Source organism: Camelus dromedarius, chromosome 9 (genome assembly GCF_036321535.1).
Source record: "Camelus dromedarius isolate mCamDro1 chromosome 9, mCamDro1.pat, whole genome shotgun sequence".
In the NCBI taxonomy this organism is placed as follows: domain Eukaryota; kingdom Metazoa; phylum Chordata; class Mammalia; order Artiodactyla; family Camelidae; genus Camelus; species Camelus dromedarius.
In genome coordinates this window covers 63,125,889-63,147,319 of record NC_087444.1, presented here as the reverse complement: position 1 = coordinate 63,147,319, position 21,431 = coordinate 63,125,889, and the positions used below count along the sequence as shown (strand labels likewise).

The following is a 21,431-nucleotide window of genomic DNA, read 5'->3' as shown; positions in this document are numbered from 1 at the left end:
TCAAAAAAGAATGAAATCTTGCCCTTTGCAACAGCGTGGTTGGACCTTGAGGGCATTATGCTAAGTGAAACAAGTCAGAGAAAGACAGATACAGTCTGATCTTACTTATATGTGAAATCTAAAACAAAACCAAACAAACAACAAAAACAAGCTCATGAATAGAGAACAGATTGGTGGTTGCCAGAGATGGCGGTTTGGAGGTTAGATGAAATGGGTAAAGGTGGTCAAAAGGTACAAACTTACAGTTATAAAATATGTAAGTCTTGGGGATATAATGTATAGCATGGTGACTATAGTAAATAATACTGTGTTGTATATTTGGAAGTTGCTAAGAGAGTAAATCTGTTTGTCTGTCTATTTTGTTTTGTTTTTGATTGGAGGGAGGTAGTAGGTTTATTTGTTTATTTTTAGAGGAGGTACTGGGGATTGAACCCAGGACTTTCTGTATGCTAAGCATATGGTCTACCACTTGTGCTATACCCTCCCCACTAAGAGAGTAAATCTTAGAAGTTCTCATCACAAGAAAAAAAATTCTGTGACTGTGTATGGTGACAGATGTCAAACAGACTTATTGTGGTGATCACTTTGCAATATATACAACTATAGAATCATTGTTTTGTACCTGCAACTAGCATAATGTTGTATGTCGGTTATAATTCAATTTTAAAAAATCTTCTGCCTATTAAAATTTTTTATTTTATTTATTTATTTAATTTTAGTTATTTAGTTATTTATTATTTATTTGATTATTTTTTATTATTTAATTAACAGAACTCTTTATATATTCTGTCTACAAATTCCTTATCAAATATACAATTTGCAAATATTTTCTTCCAGTCTATGGCTTGTCTTTTTCTTTTTAAAAAAATGATGTGTTTTGAAACACAGAAGTTTTTAAATTTGATAGAGTTTAGTTTATCAATTTCTTGTTTTATGAATTGTGCTTTTGGTGTGTAGCTAAGAATACTTTTTCCAGTTCAAGGTCATAAAGGTTTTGGAGTTTTTGCTTTTATACAAAGCTCTCTGATTCATTTTGACTTAATATTTGTCTTTGGTATGAGATTTAGATTGAGATTTATTTTTCGCCTGTTGTGCAGAAAGGAGTTATCATAGCAGACCTGAGATGGATATCCTTAGAAAGCCCTGCTTGCAAAGTTGGCGCTTGGCTGGTATCTGGAAACTTAGATTTCACGAGAGTTTCCACCATTCCCAGAACAGATAAGAGAGGCCCAATGTGCTTAATTTAAACTATTTGCACAAACAATATGGTTTATATTGAACAAACTGCTTTCCTTCTAGGGGTCTGGAATTTGGGGACATGCTAGGCAGAGGTGTCTACCTGATCAGCCCCCAGTAAAAACCCTAAATGAGCTTCCTTGGGAGATAGTATTTTTCTCACGTGTTGTCACAACTGTTTGCTGGAGGAATTAAGTGTGTCCCGTGTGACTCACTGTGAGACAGAGAGCTCTTAGCAGCGTGTGTGTGGCTTCTTCTAGACCTCATCCTATACACCTTTCCCTTAGCTGATTTTGCTTGTTGCTGTAATAAATCAAAATCATGAATACAACTGTATTCTGAGTCCTGCAGGTCCTCCTCACTGAACCTGAAGGTCGTCTCGGAGCACAATTACTTCAGCATCATTTGTCAGGAAGACTGTCTTTCCCCCTTGAATTGTCTTGTCACCTTTGTCAAAATCAATTGACCGTAAATGTAAGGATTTATTTCTGGCTTCTGTTCTGTTCCATTGCCTATGCCACGTTGTCTTGATTCCTGAGGCTTTAAAGTAAGTTTTAAAATCAAATAACATAAATCCTCCAACTTGATTCTTCTTCAAAATTGTTTGGCTAGTCTAGGTCCTTTGCATTTCCATATACATTTTAGAGTCAGCGTGTCAGTTTCTACTAAAAAGCTTACTAGGGTTTTGATTGGAATCACATTGAATTGATAGATCAGTTAGAGAGAATTGACATCTTGACAATAGTGAGTCTTCCGATGCATTAAATGGAATGTCTCTCCATTTAATATCTCAGCAATGTTTCGAAGTTTTCGGTATACAAGTCTTGTGCTTCTTTTCTTAAATTTATTCCTAAATATTTTATTCTTTCAGATACTATTTTGAGTGAAGTTGTTTTTCAGTTTCTTTTGGGGGTGGGGTGGAGAATGTAATTAGGTTTATTTACTTATTTTTTTTATGACGGAGGTAGTGGGGATTGAACCCAGGACCTCACGCATGCTGAGCATGCGCTCTACCACTGACCTGTACCCTCCCCTTCATTTTCATTTTAAAATTGCTCATTCCTAGTATACAGAAATAAAAATGGATTTTTGTGTATTGAATTGTATCCTGTGATCTTGCTAAATTTATTATTTCCAGTATTTGTTTTGTGAATGCCTGGGGATTTTATATATGCAAGATTATGTCCTCTGTGAATGAAGACAGTTTTACTTCTTCCTTTCAATCCAGATGCCTTTAATTTCTTTTTTTTTTTTTTTTTCCTTTAATTTCTTTATTTACCTCATTGCCACTGGCTTGAACCTCCAGTACAGTTCTGACTAGAAGTGGCGTAGGTGGACAGCTTTGCCTTGTTCCTGATCATAAGAGGGGAGGAATCAGTCTTTCACCATTAAGTATAATGTGCGCTGTGGGGTTTTGTAGATGCCCTTTATCAAGTTTTGTAAATTCTCTTTTACAAAAAAAAAGGGGATTTTTGTTGAGGATTTTTTTAATCATAAATCTGTGTCAGACATGCTTTTTTCCTGCAGCTATTGATTTAACAGTTTACTTTTTGTCCTTCATTCTGTTGATAAAGTATGTTACATTAATTGATTTTCAGGTGTCCTCGGATAAAGCCCACTTTGTCCCAATGTATAATCCTTTGTATACATTGCTAGGTTTGGGTTGCTAGTACACTGTTGAGGATTTTTGCATAAAGATTCATGAAGGATACTGATCTATTTTATTTTCTTGTGGCCTACCTCTGGTTTTGGATCAGCTCATAGGATGAGCTGGGGAGTGTTACCTCCTCCTCTGTTTTCTCTTCCATTTCCTTTTAAGGGAATAATTTATGCTCTCTTCTGGGTGATTGGGAGCAATTCTTTTTTCTCTTCTCAAGGCTAATTCTTTGCAGAGATGTCTTAGGATTCATGTCTGGCAGCTCAGTGGCATTGGCTATATCCTAGGTCCGCTGACTGGCAGGTATGGCTCAAAACGGGGCAGGTGCCCAGCATCCCTAAGACAACTTACCCAATCGCGTCTGGTATCTACATCTGCAGCAGACCCTCAGAGCCAGGGTGGGGGGGAGGGTGGTGTGTGTCAGCTCACACCACAGCTGGGATGCTTGGCTGAGGATGCTTCTCCACTCTCTCTCTTTTAACAGAGCAGCCACAAACCAAAAGGTGCGGGAGCAGGTGCGCCTGGAACTGAGCTTCTTGAACTCAGATCTGCAAATGCTCAAGGAAGAGCTGGAGGGGCTCAACATCTCGGTGGGAGTCTATCAGAGCACAGAGTAAGTGGTGGCAACGCTTCTTCCAGATACTTTCTGAGCCTTGGAACATGCCTCCTGTATCAGAGATGCTGCACAGGTAGACCTGAGGGTGTGGCAGATCCCACTTTGAGAAGTGAGGGAATAATTAGGTTAGGGGTCTAGCAAGGTGCAAGACTTAAAAGGGATGAACCTGTGGAGTTTGGAAATACCTGGCCAGTTGGACAGGGACCCCTTGGGACATAGTGTTACAGGAGAGCTGCGTGACTGGGTCCAGCTGGGGAATGGCGTCTGTTGTGTGGCTTGAGTGGTGGGTCTGCCATAAAGATGCCTTGGAAGGGCGGCTGTGAGCTTGGAGAGCCAGCCTGTCGGGTGGGGCCCAGGGTGCCCTGCCTTCTTGCCTCTCAGCTTCAGCACCACGCACAGGGCCTGACTCCGGGTCATCCTGTTAATAGAGGGCAAAAACATATAAGCTGCCTTTTATATCAAAGATTTTGAGATGAGTTCCTAAAGACACAGTGTAACTAAGACACTTTGGAAATGTACCCCATTAAGTATTTGAGAAACAAATGTTCTAATTCAGAAGCATCCCTTGGGGAGTGTTTGTAGGGGGCCAGATGCTCAGATTTGGCCTTCGGCAAAGCTAAGAAAGCCTCCGGCCCCAGGGTGAGCTGCCTTTGAAAGAAAAGCCCATCTCTAAGAAGAAATAACTTTGAGAAGCTCTGAAGAAGGGTTTACATACTTTTCGTGTAGGGAAGAGGCACTTCACAAAAGGTAAGGGAGCCCCAAGGGAAACTCAGTCCGAAAATAGTTCCCTGGATTAACAGAAGGAAGCCATTGGGGAGCCTTGAGTCAGCTTGGAATGTGCTTTTTCTGATCCTCCCCAGTCCTCTGCCCTGCCCCTCCGGGGCATTTTTCAGAGCTACGTGTAAAACCTCTGCTTCTCCTTTGGTGACTGTCCATGAGTCGGTCCGCGTGTCCTGTCTCACTTACCTGGGAGCTCCCAGTGTGGTTCTGACATCTAATCAAAACAGCCAAGGAAGGCTTCCCCAAGCTTGAGCTCTGGTATTAAATTCCAGTGTTTTGCCCAAAAGGTCAAAGTTCCTTGAGACGGTGAGGCAGGGCCAGGCTCTGGTGATAAACGTAGGATGTTTCCTATTCCCCCTCATCCGACACTGGGATGTCCATCATGAGGGTGTTCCCCAGGGACATGCAGTTAAGGCCCCCGTGTGACCACGGCATGGCTCTGAAGTGGCCAGTCGGTCCCTTGTGCCTTTGGGAAGAGGATAGAGATGTGCAGATGCATAATGACACTTTGCATTTCCACCGGCCCCCTTCCTGTTTTCAAAGCAGGCTGTTTCTTGGCACAGTTGATCTTTAAACACTTCTGTGAGGCAGGGAAGAAACAGTCTCATTGTGCAGATGAGAAAACACAGGGAGGCCGGAGGTCACGGAAAAAGTTCTATTAGCCCAAGATTGAGGGTGGGGTGCCCTGGCAAGGAGGCCTTGGGACACTGGCTGTGCCTGGATGGTCACAGGAAGAGTAGACCTCGCCTCCAGCCGTGTGCTCAGTGACGCCTGGAGCATGCTGGGGCCCTGAGGAGAGCGGCTGGTCCATCCTTGTCTGCTAGCCGGATCCAGCTTTCCCTGCAGCCTTTGGGGAAGCCACACACCCCGCTGGGGCTCGCCTGCTTTCATCGTAGTGGCCCTGTTGTTTTCTGTCCCCCACGGAGGCAGTGTCAGTTTACAGCCCATTGTCCGCTCACCCTGCCTGCATTCCTGGCCTCCTCCCCTAGCTGGGCCGAGCAGCCCCGGGTCTCCTGTTACAGGTCAGGGAGCTAAATCCCTGTTTGCAAAACACAGCTGAGCCCGGTTCACTTCCTGTTGTTCATGCTCTGCCCCTAAGACCACTCCCAGGGTGACCTGTGTGGTAACCAAATGGGAGAGGAGGTGGAGGGGAAGGGGACCCACTTGCACAGTAAGTGTCAGATGGGGTTCCCGCCCTCCAAGCCTTCCCCGTGCTGGGGGTGGGACACCTAGAGGGACACGCCCCTTGGGAGGAGCCCACCCACCACCAGAGCCCAGGGTTGGAGGTCTGCAGGAGAGTTGCGATCCACTGCAGTGAGGAGAGGACGAGGAGGGGCTAGGAATTGGGGGCAGCAGAGTGGAGATTGTGGAGCAGTGAGCAAGCCAGGTAACTTCCCAGCACAGCTACTGGAAGGAGAGTTGAGACTAGAGGGATAAATCAGGGTGGAGATGGTAGGGGGCTCCTGTGTTAGGCTGGGTTGTCCAGAAGTCACAGGGGGCCCAGGACCTGTTTTGGAATAGAGACAGGGATGTGACCAGAGTGGTCTTTACGGAAAATGAGCTGCTGTGTGCTAGCTTGGCGGGAGGACGGAGGGCAGGAACCTGAGCTGGGGTGCGGGGGGCAGGCTGTGGGGTACAAAGTGGCAGAATAGGGATGATCGTATCCCTTGTTGTGTTCCTTCCAGGAAGGCGTTTATAATTCCCCTGATTCCACTCGGCTTGAAGGAGACCAAGGATGTTGACTTTTCCGTTGTTCTCAAGGTAAATCCGAAAGCAGTGGGCACTGGGCTCACTGTTTGATAGGAAAATGTAGAAATTATGTGTCCCTTGCGAGTGGCCTTAGGCTCAGTGGGCCCAGTGTCAGTTGACTTTGCAGGGTGGCCTTGCGCCCTCTCGGTGGCCACCCAGGGGACCTGTGTCGTCCTGTTACGTGCTCCTTTTCATCTGGTCGCTGGGGCTCCTCGCCTGCCTGGGGAGGGGGTTGGAAACCGGGAGACCAAGGCAAAGAGGGTCTGTGGTGAATGCGTTTTGAGTTTTAAAATTATATCCTGTTTTAGTATCTTTTTTCTCACATTTTGTATCCAATTTACAAATGTTTTTGGAAGAATAGCCAAAGGTTTTTTCCTCAACATTTTATTGTGAAAATTTCCAAACTCCTGGAAAAATTGCAGGAATTTTACAGTGAACGCCTGTATACTCACTACGTAGATTCTCCCATGAACATTTTACTGTAGTCACTTTACCACATTTTTGCCTATTTGTCTGTGCATCCCTGTATCTATACATCAATCCATCTTATTTTTTGATACATTTTAAAGTAAATCACACAGGGAACGATATTTAATATCTTGTAATAATGGATAATGAAAAAGAATATGAAAAGGATATATGTATATGTATGACTGAAACGTTATGCTGTATACCAAAAATTGACAGAACATTGTAAACTGACTATACTTCAATTAAAAGAAAGAAAGAGAGAAAAAAAGTAAATCAAAGATGTTGGGGCAGGGAGGGTATAGCTCAGTGGTAGAGTTTGTGCCTAGCATGCCCAAGGTCCTGGGTTCAATCCCCAGGAACACCATTAAAATAAGTAAATAAACCTAATTACTTCCCTGCCCTAAAACAAACAAAAAACACAAAAAACCCCACAAAATTTTAAAAAAGATGTTGGTTCACTGCTCTTAAATAATTGAATGGCTAGAGTTTATGGGCCCCTTCCCCCCTAATTCCTGGATGTCTGCCTTCTCTTCTCTGTCTTTCTGTCTCTCCCCGACCTCTCTCTTTCACTCCTTTTCCCGCTCTCCCTTCTTTCCTTACACCTTTTTCTTTTTTAATACTTTTTTTTTCTTTTTAAACAGAGGTACTGGGGATTGAACCCAGGACCTTGTGCATACTAAGCATGTGCTCTACCACTGATCTATACCCACCTCACCTTCCATCTTTTTTTTTAAATAACAACTTTAGAGGTGTAATTTATATACCATACACTTCACCTCTCTAAAGTGAAAAGCATCTGGCCTCCTCTTCGGCGTGTGTGTCTCTGGCAAGTAGCCGTCCATACCTGTAGGCCCACCTGCGTCTGTCCCTGTGCGGGGTGCTGGTGATGTTCCCAAGGCCTGTGCCTTTGAGGCCTGTGTTTCAGTGGGAGATTCAGGTGGGAAGTGGGAAAGTTGATTTGATGGAGACACCTAGCGATGCCTTGCCCCCAGGCCAGGGCCAGGAGTGGCCTCTCCATGCCTAGAATGCTTTTCTCTTCCCCCTTTCCCCAGATCCATCACTCTGAGTTTTAATGAATCACCTCAAACTTCCATTTAGGAGGAGAAGGTGGCAGTAAGGTGGAAGATGGTGCCTGTCTCTGAGCTTTCCAGCAACAGGCATGATGTTCAGGAATAAATCCCAGCATTGTGAAGAATGCTTCAAAGATTTTTTTTTTCATAGTAATCCTGTTAGTAGGCTCATCTTGGACGGCTCTTAGTTTAGAAATGAAGAATGATCATAGGGCATTTTGGGCACTACAGAATATGTCCTTTTAAAAAGCAATTGGTTAATGCTTCGAAAGCTTTTGCATTTGACCTCTAATTTCAAGCAGAGGCTGTGATATGAGTCTAGTCCCTTGACATAAGCCCTTTCACTCAGGGCCTTGTGGATTGCTGCCTTATTTAAATCCAGGTCCTGGGGGGAAGGTAGAGCTCAGTGGTAGAGTGTGTGCTTAGCATGCACGAGGCCCTGGGTTCAATCCCCAGTACCTTCATTAAAATAAATAACTAAATAAACCTAATTATTGCCTCCACACTGCACCCCCCCCCCCCAAAAAAAAAGCAGGTCCTAGTCCCTGTTAGTTTGAGGGTTATTTTGAGTTTGGGTGGTGGGGGGGCGTTGGCAGTCTTGTTGGACCCAGGATTACCAAAGATTTGATTTTCTGGGTAGAAAACAATCTACAGCTATATGCCAGCCTTTCACAAGGTACCTGAACTTTTAGGTATGACGGTTGCCACAGGTCTGTGAGATTCAAGACAATGCCTATGTCTGTGGAAATGTCTTCAGCTGCTTTTGTAGAATAGTTTCTTTAAAATTTAGTTTATTGCCCGGTGTCAGAGCTGCAAGAGTGCAGGCATTGGGGGGTGGGGAGAATAGGAATACAAACCTCCAGTTATATGATAAATAAGCCAGGGCATATAATATACAGCATAAGGAATGGGGTCAGTAATACTGTTATAACTTTCTGTTGGGACAGATGGTTACTAGACATCATGGCAATCACTTCATACACATATACATATGTGAAATCATTATGTTCTACATCTGAAACTAACATAATATTATAGTCAGCTGTATTTCAATTTAAAAAAAAAACATACCTAGAACCACAAAATGTCTGAGTTTGGAAGGAATTGTGAAGGTCACCAAAAATTAAAAATTAAAAAAGAGTGCAGGTGTTTTAAAGGGAGACTCTTGGAGAAACTTGGGAATTCGATGGGCATCTGTAAGGATCTCAACATGTCATGTGCTGAATTCCACTTTAAAGCCAGTGGGGGCGGGGATCCCATGTTGTGGGCACGGCCAACTGCTATTCAGCTGAGGCTTCCAACCATGTCATTTTAACCAAAAAAGGACTCTGCAAATGTCAGTCATACAAAAATGAGAATGTTTGGGGGACCTTCTGGTTTTCATTCTATGTTTGTGCTTGAAAGTAACACAGGCACGTGCCACATAGAAGTAGTTTGGCTCACTGAATTAGGGCAGTTCAAGTTGTCTTTCAGATCTGTATGTATCCATGTGATATTTCACGATCAGTGAAACTTCACGGTCTGATTTTGTTCTATTTCAAATAAATGGGCTTTACAACGGCTTCAAGAAAAAGCACCAAAATAAATTCACTTTCCAGGAAATTAAAGGTAATTTTTTTCTTTTCAATATGGCTTTATTAATTTATTTTTCCCATTGAGAACAGTATTACAAAACGTTCAGAAAATACCAAGGCATGGTAAAGGTTTGTCACAGCACTTCCACCCAGCTCTGTAAGTAACTTGCTCAGCACTTAATGTGTGGACACCCAGTCTCGTCCTCTGATCAGGCGGGTAGGTGACTCGTCTGGTCCATTCAAGCTTAGTATGGTGGCTGCTGTTAATTTCATTCTTAAGGCAGCTTCCAAATATTTGCTATTGTCAGTGCCTCTGCTCTGAGCATCGTTGCACACTTCACTGAATATTACCTTTGGATAAATTTCTAGATGTGGATTTGGTAGGTCAAAGATACACATTACCTAATTACCCACCAGAAGTGGTCCTGCCTTATCCCATCATGTGTGGGTATCACCCAGGAGTATGCTGGGTATCATTTTGATTTTGTGCAGTCAGGCAAAAATGATGTCATTACAGTTTGCATTTCTTTGATCAATACTAGAGTTGAATACAATCTCGTGTGTGTTTATTTGCCCCTGACATTTTTCCTTTTGGAAATACCTTTTTCTGTCCTTTGCTTTTCCATAGTATCGCTCTTCTGATTTTTTACAAGAGTTCTTTTCCACATGAAGGATATTAATCCTTGGTTATATACATAACAGATACTTCTCCCGGTATGTTCTCTCCTGTAACTTTTGTTTTACAAGCCATAACAGTTTCAAAAGTGTAATATATCTTCCTCTGCCATACAAATTTTATGTTGTTAAGCTTATAAGTTCTTCCCTTTACAATTCTGCCTTGATGACATGTTCCAAAAGGCATTCCCCACACCAAGATGACATAAATATTTTGCTTTAGTTTCTTCCAAGGCTTTGTTTAGAAATTTTTAACATTGAATCTGGAGTTTGTTTTGTGGTTAAAAAAAAAAAAAAAAAGGATCAGGGCTCTTAACTTTTTATTTTCACTGAACGGGTAGCCAGTTCCATCTGCGATGCTGGATGCTGTCCCTTTCGTCCTGTGCCCCTCCCTCCCCGTCAGCACCCACAACTCCACCCACCCATCCTGCTCTATGCCAAGGAGGCAGCTACAGGCTCCTGGCCTGTGGCTTTCTGTTGGGTGTGGCCAAGGGGGAGGAGCACTAGCAGCAGATGAGAGGATGGGAGGAGAGGAAAGTTGGGGCTTTTAATTCTTCGGCTCCCTCAGCTGGCTACCTTTTGCCTTCCCCTCCACCAGGAAAAGTCGTGGTGGCTATTGGATGCCTATCTCAGATAGCCACGTGCCTCTCCGGGTTCCGTTGCTCCTCCTTCCCCTTGAATTGATCAGAGCTCTGGGGCTTTAATGGCTCTGGAGGTTCCGCCCCAGCCCTGTGGTTTCCCATAACCCTGACCACAGGACTGTAAGAGTTTTCCTTCAGTGCTCATCAGGCACACCTTTGTGTGCCCCTCCTTCCTCCTGGACCCAATGGATGCTCCAGCCTCTCCCACTTCTGTTTATGTTACATACCTGATTCTCGAATTTGCTTCAGTCTGTTTCTGTTCCATGGCTGGTTTCCTTGTCAGTCCGTTTCTCACTGTTTAATCCCTATGTGGTTTAACACCAAGTAGAGCAAGCCTCCTTTATTTCTGTGCTTTTCCAAATGTTCTTGGTTCTTCTTCCATGTTTTGACCTCCATGTTTTGTTAAGTTTCTCCAAAATAGCACTTTTGGGTTTTGGCTGAAATTTCATTAGATTTATAGCTTAATTTGGACAAAATTGCATCTTTACAATATTATACATTTTCATCCATGAACATATTCCTTTTTTGGTGGGGGGGGGGTCATTAGATTGATTGATTGATTTTTTAATGGCGGTACTGGGGATTGAACCCAGGGCCTCGTGCATGCTAAGCATGTTCTCTACCGCTGAGCGATACCCTCACCCCTCTTTTAACTTCTTATTTTAAGTAATTTCTCCCTTAGTTTTAAAAACATTTTTGCCAGTGTCCACAGTAGAACTTGACAGAGCAGGAGGCTACTCTAGAAAGGATACTGTTCTCATCCTTGGGCATCTCCTGATGGTGGTCCTTAACCACCATCCCTCAGAGCTGCTCTGAGGGATGTTGTCAGAGAAGCTCTAGCGAAACTTTGTCCCCAGATCATCCTTACTGTAATTAATGTCACTAATAACATAATTATATTCAAAAACCATTTCAGATTCTACACTATGTCATTATAGTAGTAGAAGAGCTGATTTCGAACATCAGCACTTAAAGTCGTAAAGAAAATCTGTAACGGCATCATAGAATGAGGGGAAAAGTTGGATAAAAATGACTAGATTAAAAAACAGAAGGAGCTTTCTGCATATCCTTGGACTCAGCAAAACGTCTTCTGTAGATGTATTCTGGGGAACTAATCAGAGGCGTGGACAAGGATGAATCTTTAATCACAAAAACTTACAAATGACTTAAATGCTAAGGAAAGGGTTAAGAATATCATGGTACATATTGGCTAGCACACACGTAGTGGGTGCTCCAGCAGTTGGATAAATGAACTGTACATTCCTCTGGAGGATTATATAACTATTAAAAGTTGTGTTGTAGAGTATCTTGTGACATATGAAAACATTTGATATGTTGCCAATTCAAGAAAAAAAAATCAAAGCAAAGTTCATTCAATACAATCCCATGTTTGTAAGTGGAGGGGTATATGGTTGTATGTGAGGATCTTCACTGAACATATAAAATGCAGAAAGGACTTTAATGTAGAAAGTATGTAAAGGGAATACTCACAGACACTTAAGAAAACGTAACTGCACAATCTCTCTCCTCTCAACTCTCTTGCAGCCAGGGAGGGCCAGCACTAAGGAGAACGTTATGCAAGAATCCATTCTCCAGACTCTTTCTGCTCCTCTTATTTTCTTCCTGTAATACTTGCCATCTTCCTATATACGATATAATTTACTTCTTCGTTGTGCCTGTTACATATTGCCCATGCTCTCTTGCAGGATGATAAGCTCCAAGGGGAAAGATACTTGTTTTGTTCACTTAGTAGCCCCAGCACTGTGACCAGTGCCTGGCGCTCATCAATGTATCCTGTGACTGAGTGAACTCATGGAGTGGTCCTCAAACACCTAGTTGAGGAGGCGGGGGGTCCTTTCAGGGGTGCTTTGTGGACATGCCCAGAGCTGCTCTCAAAAAGGTTCCCATCACAGACCCTGGCATGAGTTTCCTTTGCTTGAAAGACCCCATGGTCTTCCTGGTACTGAGGGCAGCCCAAAGGATGAAGTTCTGAGCCCCCAGGTATCCATGATGTTTGCCAGAATTATTTAACTTATAGTCACTTACACAAGTCACTTAACTGGGCTGCCAAGGCATGTATGTATGTATGTATGTATTTATTTTTGATAGAGGTACTGGGATTGAATCCAGGATCTCGTGCATGCTAAGCATGCTGTCTACTACTCAGCTATACCCACCCCCAACTTTAAAAAAAAATTTTTTTTTAGTTGAAGTATAGTCAGTTTACAATGTTGTGTCAATTTCTGGCATACAGCACAATGTTTCAGTTATACACATACACACATATATTCGTTTTCATACTCTTTTTCGTTACAGTTTACTACAGGATATTGAATATAGTTAGCTGTGCTATATACCAAGACATTTTAAAATAAGAAATAACTTCAACTTCCCTCTTAACTGAAGCGACAAAAGCAACGTTTTAAAATACACATAAATGAAGTTAAGAAAATAAATCCCACCACTCAGAAAAATCACTGTAGCCTACAATCTCCCATAAGTTTTTATGAATTCTACGTGTATTTTTAAGGGAAGAGGGGTACCTTACTCTTTTGCCTGTTTACGATTTTGAATCACACCTTACAGCATCTCATTTTTCTTACAGGATTTTATTCTGGAGCATTACAGTGAAGACAGCTACCTCTATGAAGACGAAATAGCAGACCTCATGGATCTGAGACAAGTACGTTTCTGTGCGGGGCAGGGCAGGAGGATGGCTGCCGGAGCTCACTGAGTCTTCAGAGGATCCCATCATTCAAGACAGGATCCCTTGAAGTCTTAAGGAGTCGCTGATGGTCGGGGTCGGAGTTGATAGGGAGGGGCTGTCGGAACCATCCAGTCAACTTGCCATGTAATAAGACGAGACAGACATGCACGTCTGGAGCTGGGTTCCAGGACTTCTGAGTTCATCCCAGCCTTTTCCACCTCCCCCGGAGTTTATGATACCAGTAGCGGGGCCCAGGCTCCAGAGAAATAGCGTGTGTGAGCATCTTCCTGGGGGCGGGCCGGTCTGCTGTGGCTCCCCGCTCACCCTCTGGGTGGTTCCTTTCCTCTCAGGCCTGTCGGACGCCCAGTCGCAGTGAGGCCGGGGTCGAGCTGCTGATGAGTTACTTCATCCAGCTGGGTTTTGTCGAGAGCCGATTCTTCCCGCCCACCCGACAGATGGGGATCCTGTTTACGTGGTAGGTGCGGGGGGCTGCTGCTTTTCCACCCCTCCTCTGCACTGCCGCCCCTCCTTCTAATTGTCCCATGAATGCAGGGGAGCCCAGAGACGTGTGGAGAAACCCGTGTTTATTTATAACGGAGGTCCACAGAGGGGAGGTGCCCACAGACCGTGGTTTCTGACTTCTCAGAGCCAGCGAGCCGAGGAGAACAGTCTTTTTTTTTTTTTTTTTCATGCTCATGTTATCGTGGGGGAAACACCAGGGCTCTGAGGTGGAACTAACGAGAAGCAAGATTCTCGTCCCAGATGGGCTGGGGGGTGGGAATCAGGGTTTGTCCCAGTGATGAGGGCAGCAAGCAAATAGATCAGATTTTAAAAACTGAAGAAGCTCCTTTGAGTTTTCCCCAGAGTTGGTATTTTCCAACGATTAATGTTGATTAAACACTTGGAGATGGTGTACCTCCTCTCTGAGTTTGCTTAGCAGTGTGGCAAAAAAAAGAGTAAAAGGGTAGGGGGTTAGGAGGGTGGGGGTATAGCTTAGTGGTTGAACACATGCCTAGCATGCACGAGGTCCTGGGTTCAATCCCTAGTGCCTCCATTATACAAATAAATAAATAAACCTAATTACCTCCCCCTCTCCCCACCAAAAAATATCAAACATAAAAGAGTAAAAGAATAAATCCCAAGAGCTAAGAGGCATATTCAGAATTAAAGTTCACCATGGCGGGTGGCTACTGAGGCTTTCCTTTTGAAAGGAAGGGCACATATCTTTTCCTAAAGATGCATTCGCTGCCTGCACATGGGTGAAAGGGCCAGACGTGATTCCTCCTTCGTGTTGGTTAGAAAGAAGCCCCATGTCTGCCCCCTGCTTGGTGTGGGAACTTTAAAACATGTCCCGAGTGTTTTAGACTTCAGGAAGAATTCGGAGAGGTTAGTGATAGCTGTATTTCACATAGGAGAAGCCTTATATTTTTAAGATACACTTCATTTTTTAGAGCAGTTTTGAGTTCACAGCAAAATTGAAGGAAAGGTTACACAGGATTTCCCATATTCCCCCTGCCCCCCTGCACACTCAGAACCTCCCCCACTTTGACATCCCCCACCAGAGTAGCACATATGTTACAACCGATGAGCCTACATTGGCACACCATCACCCAAAGTCCATCTTTTACATTAGGGTTCACCCTTGGTGGTGTACATTTCATGGGCTTGGACAAACGTATAATGACATGTATTCATATTATAGTATCATAAAGAGTAGTTTTTTGCACTGTCCTACAATCCTCTGTGCTCCACCTAGTCATCCCTTTCACTCTCCCCTAACCCTGGAAACCACTGATTCTGTGTTTCCATTGTTTTTGTCTTTTCCAGAATGTCATGTAGTTGGAATCATACAGTATGCAGTCTTTCCAGATTGGCTTCTTTCACTTAGTAGGAATGCATTTAAGGTTCCTCCATGTCTTTTCATGGCTTGATAGCTCATAGCTTTTTTTTTTCCCCTTTCTTTTTTTTTTTTTTCTTTTTTCAGTTTTATTAGGTAGAATTATTACAGTCTGACTGCACATACACACTATATTGCATGTAAATACATATATACAGTATATTGCACATGATAACTCATAGCTTTTTAGTGCTGCATAATTTTCCACTGTATGGATATACCACAGTTTGTTTACCCATTCACCTATGGAAGGACATCTTGGCCTTGAAGCCTTATTTTTGTGTGTGATTGGGGATGTCTTTATTCAGATAGACCCATCATCTTGCTTGGAAATGAAAGCCTTATTGCATGTGCATCTTTGATTTTATTCAAGAAATAAATTTTGTCCATTTTCACCCCTATGTGGCATTAACTGCCCAAGGATTCCATATTCTCAAAACATGTTTCTTTTCAATAGGTATGACTCTCTCACTGGGGTTCCGGTTAGCCAACAGAACTTGCTGCTGGAGAAGGCCAGCGTTCTGTTTAATATTGGAGCCCTCTACACACAGATCGGGACCCGGTGCAACCGACAGACAGAAGCTGGGCTGGAGAGTGCAGTGGATGCCTTTCAGAGAGCTGCAGGTGTGTCTCTGCGGGGGCTGCAGGTGATAGAGACCTGGCCCAGCCAGGTGGGACTGGTACCCCAGCTGAAGAATGTCTTCGGGTCCTTCCCAGGCCCACCCTTGGTCTCACGAGCATGAAAGGGTCATCTTCTCACCCAGAAAATTGCTTGTGGGCTCAGACTCTGTTGTCTCCATCTGAGTGTGACTTGTGTACACAGTGGTTAATGATTAATCTTTTCCAAATGAGTGGCCCCACAGATGGCAGTGAATGAACTATTGCTTTGAACCTTATTTTGAAGATGAGAATAAGTTTTCTCTAACAGCAAGAATGTAGGCTTTTTCTTTTTTCCTTCCATCGGGCGTACATATGACTCTCTGTGCCTTTCTGTTGTGCTCCTTCTGCAAAGCTTGCTCATCCAAGGTTGCTTGTCTCAGCCCCGTCCAGTGACACTTGGTGCCAGCCTATGGAGGACTGGGAGCTGCCAGGCTGGGTGCAGTGGGCAGGCCTGGCTCGTGGGTCCTACTCCCCTCTAGTAGGGCATGTGTCCAGCAGTCTCTGCACGGGGAATGTGGGCACACGCAGCGGCACAGTGCACACCACCGCGTGATGCCTGAGCTGGTTCCTCAGAGTTTCCCTCTGTGCCGGTCTTCGTCACTCTGCTTCCGGGTGTTTCCCCCACCCCCACCTCTCCCCTCCACAGAAAACCTTTTGGGGTATCTCACTTTGCTCTACGAGCCCCATGAAGAACCACAGCTTTGCCATTTTGGCTAATCATGGAATTGCTTGGTTAAAAATGCTTGATCCCTTGGGATGAAACGACATACCGAAATTCCACGTGGGAGCCGATCTCTTTCATGTAAATCCTGTTCTGGGCTCATCTTTCTCTCTTGAGGAATCTTAAGCAGGTAATCTTGGTGACCCGTCTCCAAGATGACAGAGATATGGGCAAAAATGAAGCTTGAGAAGAGACTAGGAGTGGATCCCAGAGGGGAGGAACCTGCCCGCAGCCACTGCCATCCTTCTGCAGGGCAGTTTATGGTTTGCAGCCGAACCAGAGGAACCAGTTAGATGGGATTCGTGCTGGAGATTTTATTTCAGCTCCAGGTTCATTGTTGGTTAATGCTGTGACAGTTTTCTAACATCTAAAAAAGTCAGCCGAGGTCTACAGCATGAAAATTTCTGCTGGAGTGGCTGAGTTGATCCTTCTTGAGGTCCTGGGGGAGAAGCTCTGGATTTCTCAATGACCCAGGGGTTAAATGTGAGTGTGTCCCCACTGAGAGCCCTTCAGTCCTCCTGTCTGCCTGCCCTCTGCTTTCACCTCCGTCAAATGCCTAGTCACGTGTGGAATTTCTCACAAGTGTCCCAGGTGAGACAGGAATGGACGGGTAGCAGGCTGGTTTCCCTGCCTGATACAGATATAAATGTTTTGGAGGAGAATTGGGTTTTTGTTTTCTAACCATGGTAAAACACGCAGAACAAAATTGCCATTTAAACCCTTTTTTAGAGCACCGCTCATTGGCATAAGTATATTCACATTGTTGTGCAACTATCCGTCTCCAGAACTTTCTCATCATCCCGCACTGGAACTCTGTGCCTATTGAACACTAACTCTCCATTCCCTCCTCCCTCCAGTGCCTGGGAAACACCATGCTGCTTCCTGACTCTATGAATTTTTACTATTCCAGACACTTCATCTCAGTAGAATCATACAGTATTTGGCTTATTTCACTTAGCGTAGTGTCTTCATTCATGTTGTAGCATGTGTCAGAACTGCCTTTTCAAGGCTGAAAATATTCCATTGTACGTATGTACCACATTTTGTTTATCCGCATATCTGTTGATGGACATTTGAATTGTTTTTTTGGCTTTGGGGAATAATGCCGCCATGAGCATTCCTGTACAAGTATCCCTTTAAGTCTCTGCATTTCAACTCTGCCGGGTTATACCTGGGAGAGGAATTGCTGGATCTTATGGTAATTGATATTCAGATTTTTTTTATTTAGAGATGCTTCATGACACCAGTTTTATATTTTTGCTTCTGTTGTTTTCGATACTCCTTAGCAGCATGGTGGAATAAATCTGATCCCCAACTAACGTGCAAAACCTTCCCACTTGTAGGAGTCTTAAACTACCTGAAAGAGACGTTCACTCACACTCCGAGTTACGACATGAGTCCCGCCATGCTCAGTGTGCTGGTCAAAATGATGCTCGCACAAGCCCACGAATGCACGTTTGAGAAAGTCTGCCTTCCCGGGATCCAGAACGAGTTCTTCATGCTGGTGAAGGTGGCTCAGGAGGCTGCCAAGGTAAGCCCCGCTGGTTCCTGTGACTCGCGGGGTGGGCGAGGTGCACTGGTGTGGGCCCACTGGAAGCAGTGGGGACTTCCCACGGCAGCTTGCCCGTGACCTGGGCAGCGTGCCCGCCCCGGCTGGCCAGAGTGCCGGCTTGCATTTTCTTGGCAAATAATGGCGTTTCAGATACGGATCACTGCTTCCATCTGCAGCTTAGCCTAAAAACCAGCATAATGACGGTGGCCTGATCTCCCTGTTCACTCTGACACAGACAGCACTAGGAGCCCTTGGAGTGGCTCCCAGATTGCAGAGTGGCCTCTGGCAGGGGCTGCTGCATAGAAGAAAGGGCTCTTTTTCTGCAGCCTGGGGATGTGAAGGGCCCTGTGCCAGGCTCCCCCTTGCCAGTGTTCCTTCTGTTTTAGGTGGGAGAGGTCTATCAGCAGCTGCACACAGCCATGAACCAGGAGCCAGTGAAGGAGAACATCCCCTACTCCTGGGCCAGCCTGGCCTGCGTGAAGGCCCACCACTATGAAGCCCTCGCCCACTACTTTGCAGCCACCCTCCTCGTCGACCACCAGCGTAAGGCTTGGCTGCTCAGGGCGCCGGGCTCTGGTCAGGATTGCAGTTTTGCTGCCTCTGGGCGATTCTGAGAGCTGTCTGCCTGTCCTCGAGATGCTCACAGCATGGGGGCTTAGGGTGGGAGTTACACGTTGGCCTAGTGACTGTCACACAGAGTGGGATTAGGGGTTATGCATTACTGCTGTTGGAGGAAGAGCGGTAGTGTTAATTGTGCCTGGGTTGGAGCAGACAGCTTGACGAGGAAGACGTTTCACTTGGAATCTAGGACCAGTGAGGCATTCGACTCAGGCACCAAACCTAAGGGAATGCCCATAAACTTAGCAGCCGAGACAATACTTTAACATAATAATTGTCAATGAATAAAAACTAATGCAAAAAAAAAAATCCACAGTGATTGAAATTTTAAATGAAGACACAGATTCATAACAGTGCTGTCCTGAGTCACACCGGAGCCTGAAACAAAAAGAAATTTTGATGATTTGTTCATCATGAATATTTTTGCATTAGTTTTGATATTTAGAAGATTGCATTAAAATATTGCTGAGTTTGGGGCACCCCTTAAACTTTCAGCCTGAAGTGAGTGCCTCACTCTCCTCACCTTCATCTTGGTTCTAATCTGAGGTTGGGTGGCACTTTTGTTGGCAATTAGTGCTAATCAAGGCAGCCCTTAGAGTAACAAAAAGGATAACCTCTGGGGCCAGACAGCCTGGGGTCATATGTCAGCCCTGCCATTTACTGGCTGTGGGATCGGATCTTGGGTAAGTTACATAGCTGTTCTGTGCCTCCGTTTTCTCATCTGTAAAATGGGGGTGTGAATAGAGCCAATCTCATAGGCTGTTGTGAAAACTAAGTGCCTGTATGTGAAGCAAGACAGTGCCTTGTATGTAATGGACTCTCTGAGGGTGTTAGCTGCTGCTGGTAGTGTCATATAATCTATTAGGCGGGACGAGTCATGAAAACCAGTGGAAACATAGCGCTTCAGTCATTGTGACAGGAACACTAATAAGGCAGCAGTTGGAGTCCTTGGTGTAGTCATAGATGGTTCCTCAGAGGTGGTGCCACTTGAGTTGGACTTGGAACTCTGAGGAGGACTGTTCCAGCTGAACAGGGAGGGAAAGGACGGCTAGAATGAGAACACGATCTGAGTGAGCCCTGGGATGGAGACTGGAAGTGTTGGGTGGTTTGGTGAGGTTAAGGGCACACATGCCAGGGAGGGTGCAGGCACAGAGGCCACCAGAGGCTTGAAGCAGGTCTGTGCCTGGAGGTTCATGGGATGGGTGACTTGGAGGAGGTCGAGAGTGAGGACTCAGAGCCAAATTGTGAGCCCCTAGCGTGTGGCAGGCCCCGTGCACAGAGACCTGTGGGCTGGATTGCCTTGGGGTGCCTAGGGATGGACAGGAGACCCGTTATCCCACGTGCCTTGCAGAGCTGGAGAAGGGAACCGGATGTGATTGAAAGAGGGATCTCTGAGTGGGTCTGTGGTGCTGTCTCCAGAGCCCAGAAGGGCTGTATCCTGTGGTTCTCATTGCAGTGAAGCCTGGCACAGATGAGGACCACCAGGAGAAGTGCCTGTCCGAGCTCTATGACCACATGCCAGAGGGACTGACACCCTTGGCCACGCTGAAAAACATTCACCAGCGCCAACAGCTGGGTGCGTGTCGGCTCTCCTGCTCCCTGTGCCCCATCTGATGCCCAGCAGCGCCTGCTCATGAACACCCCCAGACAGGTCCCCAGGGTAGGGCCCTGAGAGTAGGGCTTCCTGAGTCATTGTGGCCACTCTGGATTCAGATACCCTGAGGCGTAGTCCTCTAGCCTCAGCTGGCTTCCAAGGCTGTGTCCTCACAGGTCCCATGAGGACCAGGCCTCCCATGGTCAAGCCAGAGCTTTGGCAGTCTTCCAGCACCCTAGTGGTCCAGGGGACGGTCCTTGGTCATCCTAATCTGGAAGGACACATTTCTTATGCCATACCTGGTCATAAATTGTCCTGGCTTGGTCTCTAACAAGTCTCAGAGTGAGTATCTCTTTCCATGTGAAAACCTGAATTCTTCCACCACCCAAACCTGCCCCCGACCCCACACAGTTTCCCCATCTCAGTGGTGGTAAATCCATTGCTCTAGGTGTGCAGGCCAGCAACTTTGGACTCACTCTCTGCCCACATCTTTCTTTCTCACCCGCTATTTGATCAGCAGATTTGGGAAAACACATCCCAAATCTGACCACTTCTTACCTACCACCTGATCCAAGCTATGCTTATGTAGTGCTTTCTTAACAAACCTTGACTCACTTAAACCTCACACAACCCTAAGAGATACATACGGTATGATCCCCGTTTTTCATTTAAGGAAACGGAGGCCCAGAGAGGCTGCATGGCTTGCCCAGCTTTTTGCCGGAAGCCCTTGTGGACTCCCATCTCACCCAGAAGGAGCAGAAGTCCTCACCTGCACTTCTGTGGTTGAACATGGTCTGGCCCTTGCTCCTCTCTGGCCTCATTGCCTACCCTTCTCTCCAGCCCTCACTCCCTGTAGCTGAACTCCCAACTCTTTGTTGTCCACTCGGGCAGGTTCCTGCCCCAGGGCCTTTGCACTTGCTGCTGTTCTTCTAGGAATGCTCTCTGTCTGATATCCTCATGACTGCTCCTTTACTTCAGGGCTCTGCTTAAAAATTACCTTTCAAAAGAGCTTTTTCTGATCACCCACCATAGCAAGGCAACTCCCCTTTCCCCATCCTCTCATGCCATGTCTGCCTACCCTGCTTCATTTTTCTCCAGAACTTTATTGCCACATGAGCCATCACCTGTTTCTTTGCTTGTTAATTATCTGTCTTCAACTACTAGCATGTAAACTCCATGAATGCAGAGGCTGGTTTTTCTTCACTGCTTTATC

General features: G+C 45.2%; 1 protein-coding gene across 1 annotated transcript in view; it reads left to right on the top strand.

Moving 5' to 3' along the window:
• The window catches only part of RHPN2 (rhophilin Rho GTPase binding protein 2), a 50,103-nt gene that overhangs the window by 20,055 nt on the left and 8,617 nt on the right, over positions 1-21,431 (top strand). The window contains exons 3-10 of the mRNA XM_031458566.2: positions 3,378-3,506; positions 5,975-6,050; positions 13,075-13,152; positions 13,527-13,651; positions 15,531-15,697; positions 17,798-17,985; positions 18,393-18,549; positions 20,081-20,200. Of these exons, the coding sequence (XP_031314426.1) occupies positions 3,378-3,506; positions 5,975-6,050; positions 13,075-13,152; positions 13,527-13,651; positions 15,531-15,697; positions 17,798-17,985; positions 18,393-18,549; positions 20,081-20,200 (1,040 nt within the window). The remainder of the gene's footprint in view (positions 1-3,377; positions 3,507-5,974; positions 6,051-13,074; positions 13,153-13,526; positions 13,652-15,530; positions 15,698-17,797; positions 17,986-18,392; positions 18,550-20,080; positions 20,201-21,431) is intronic.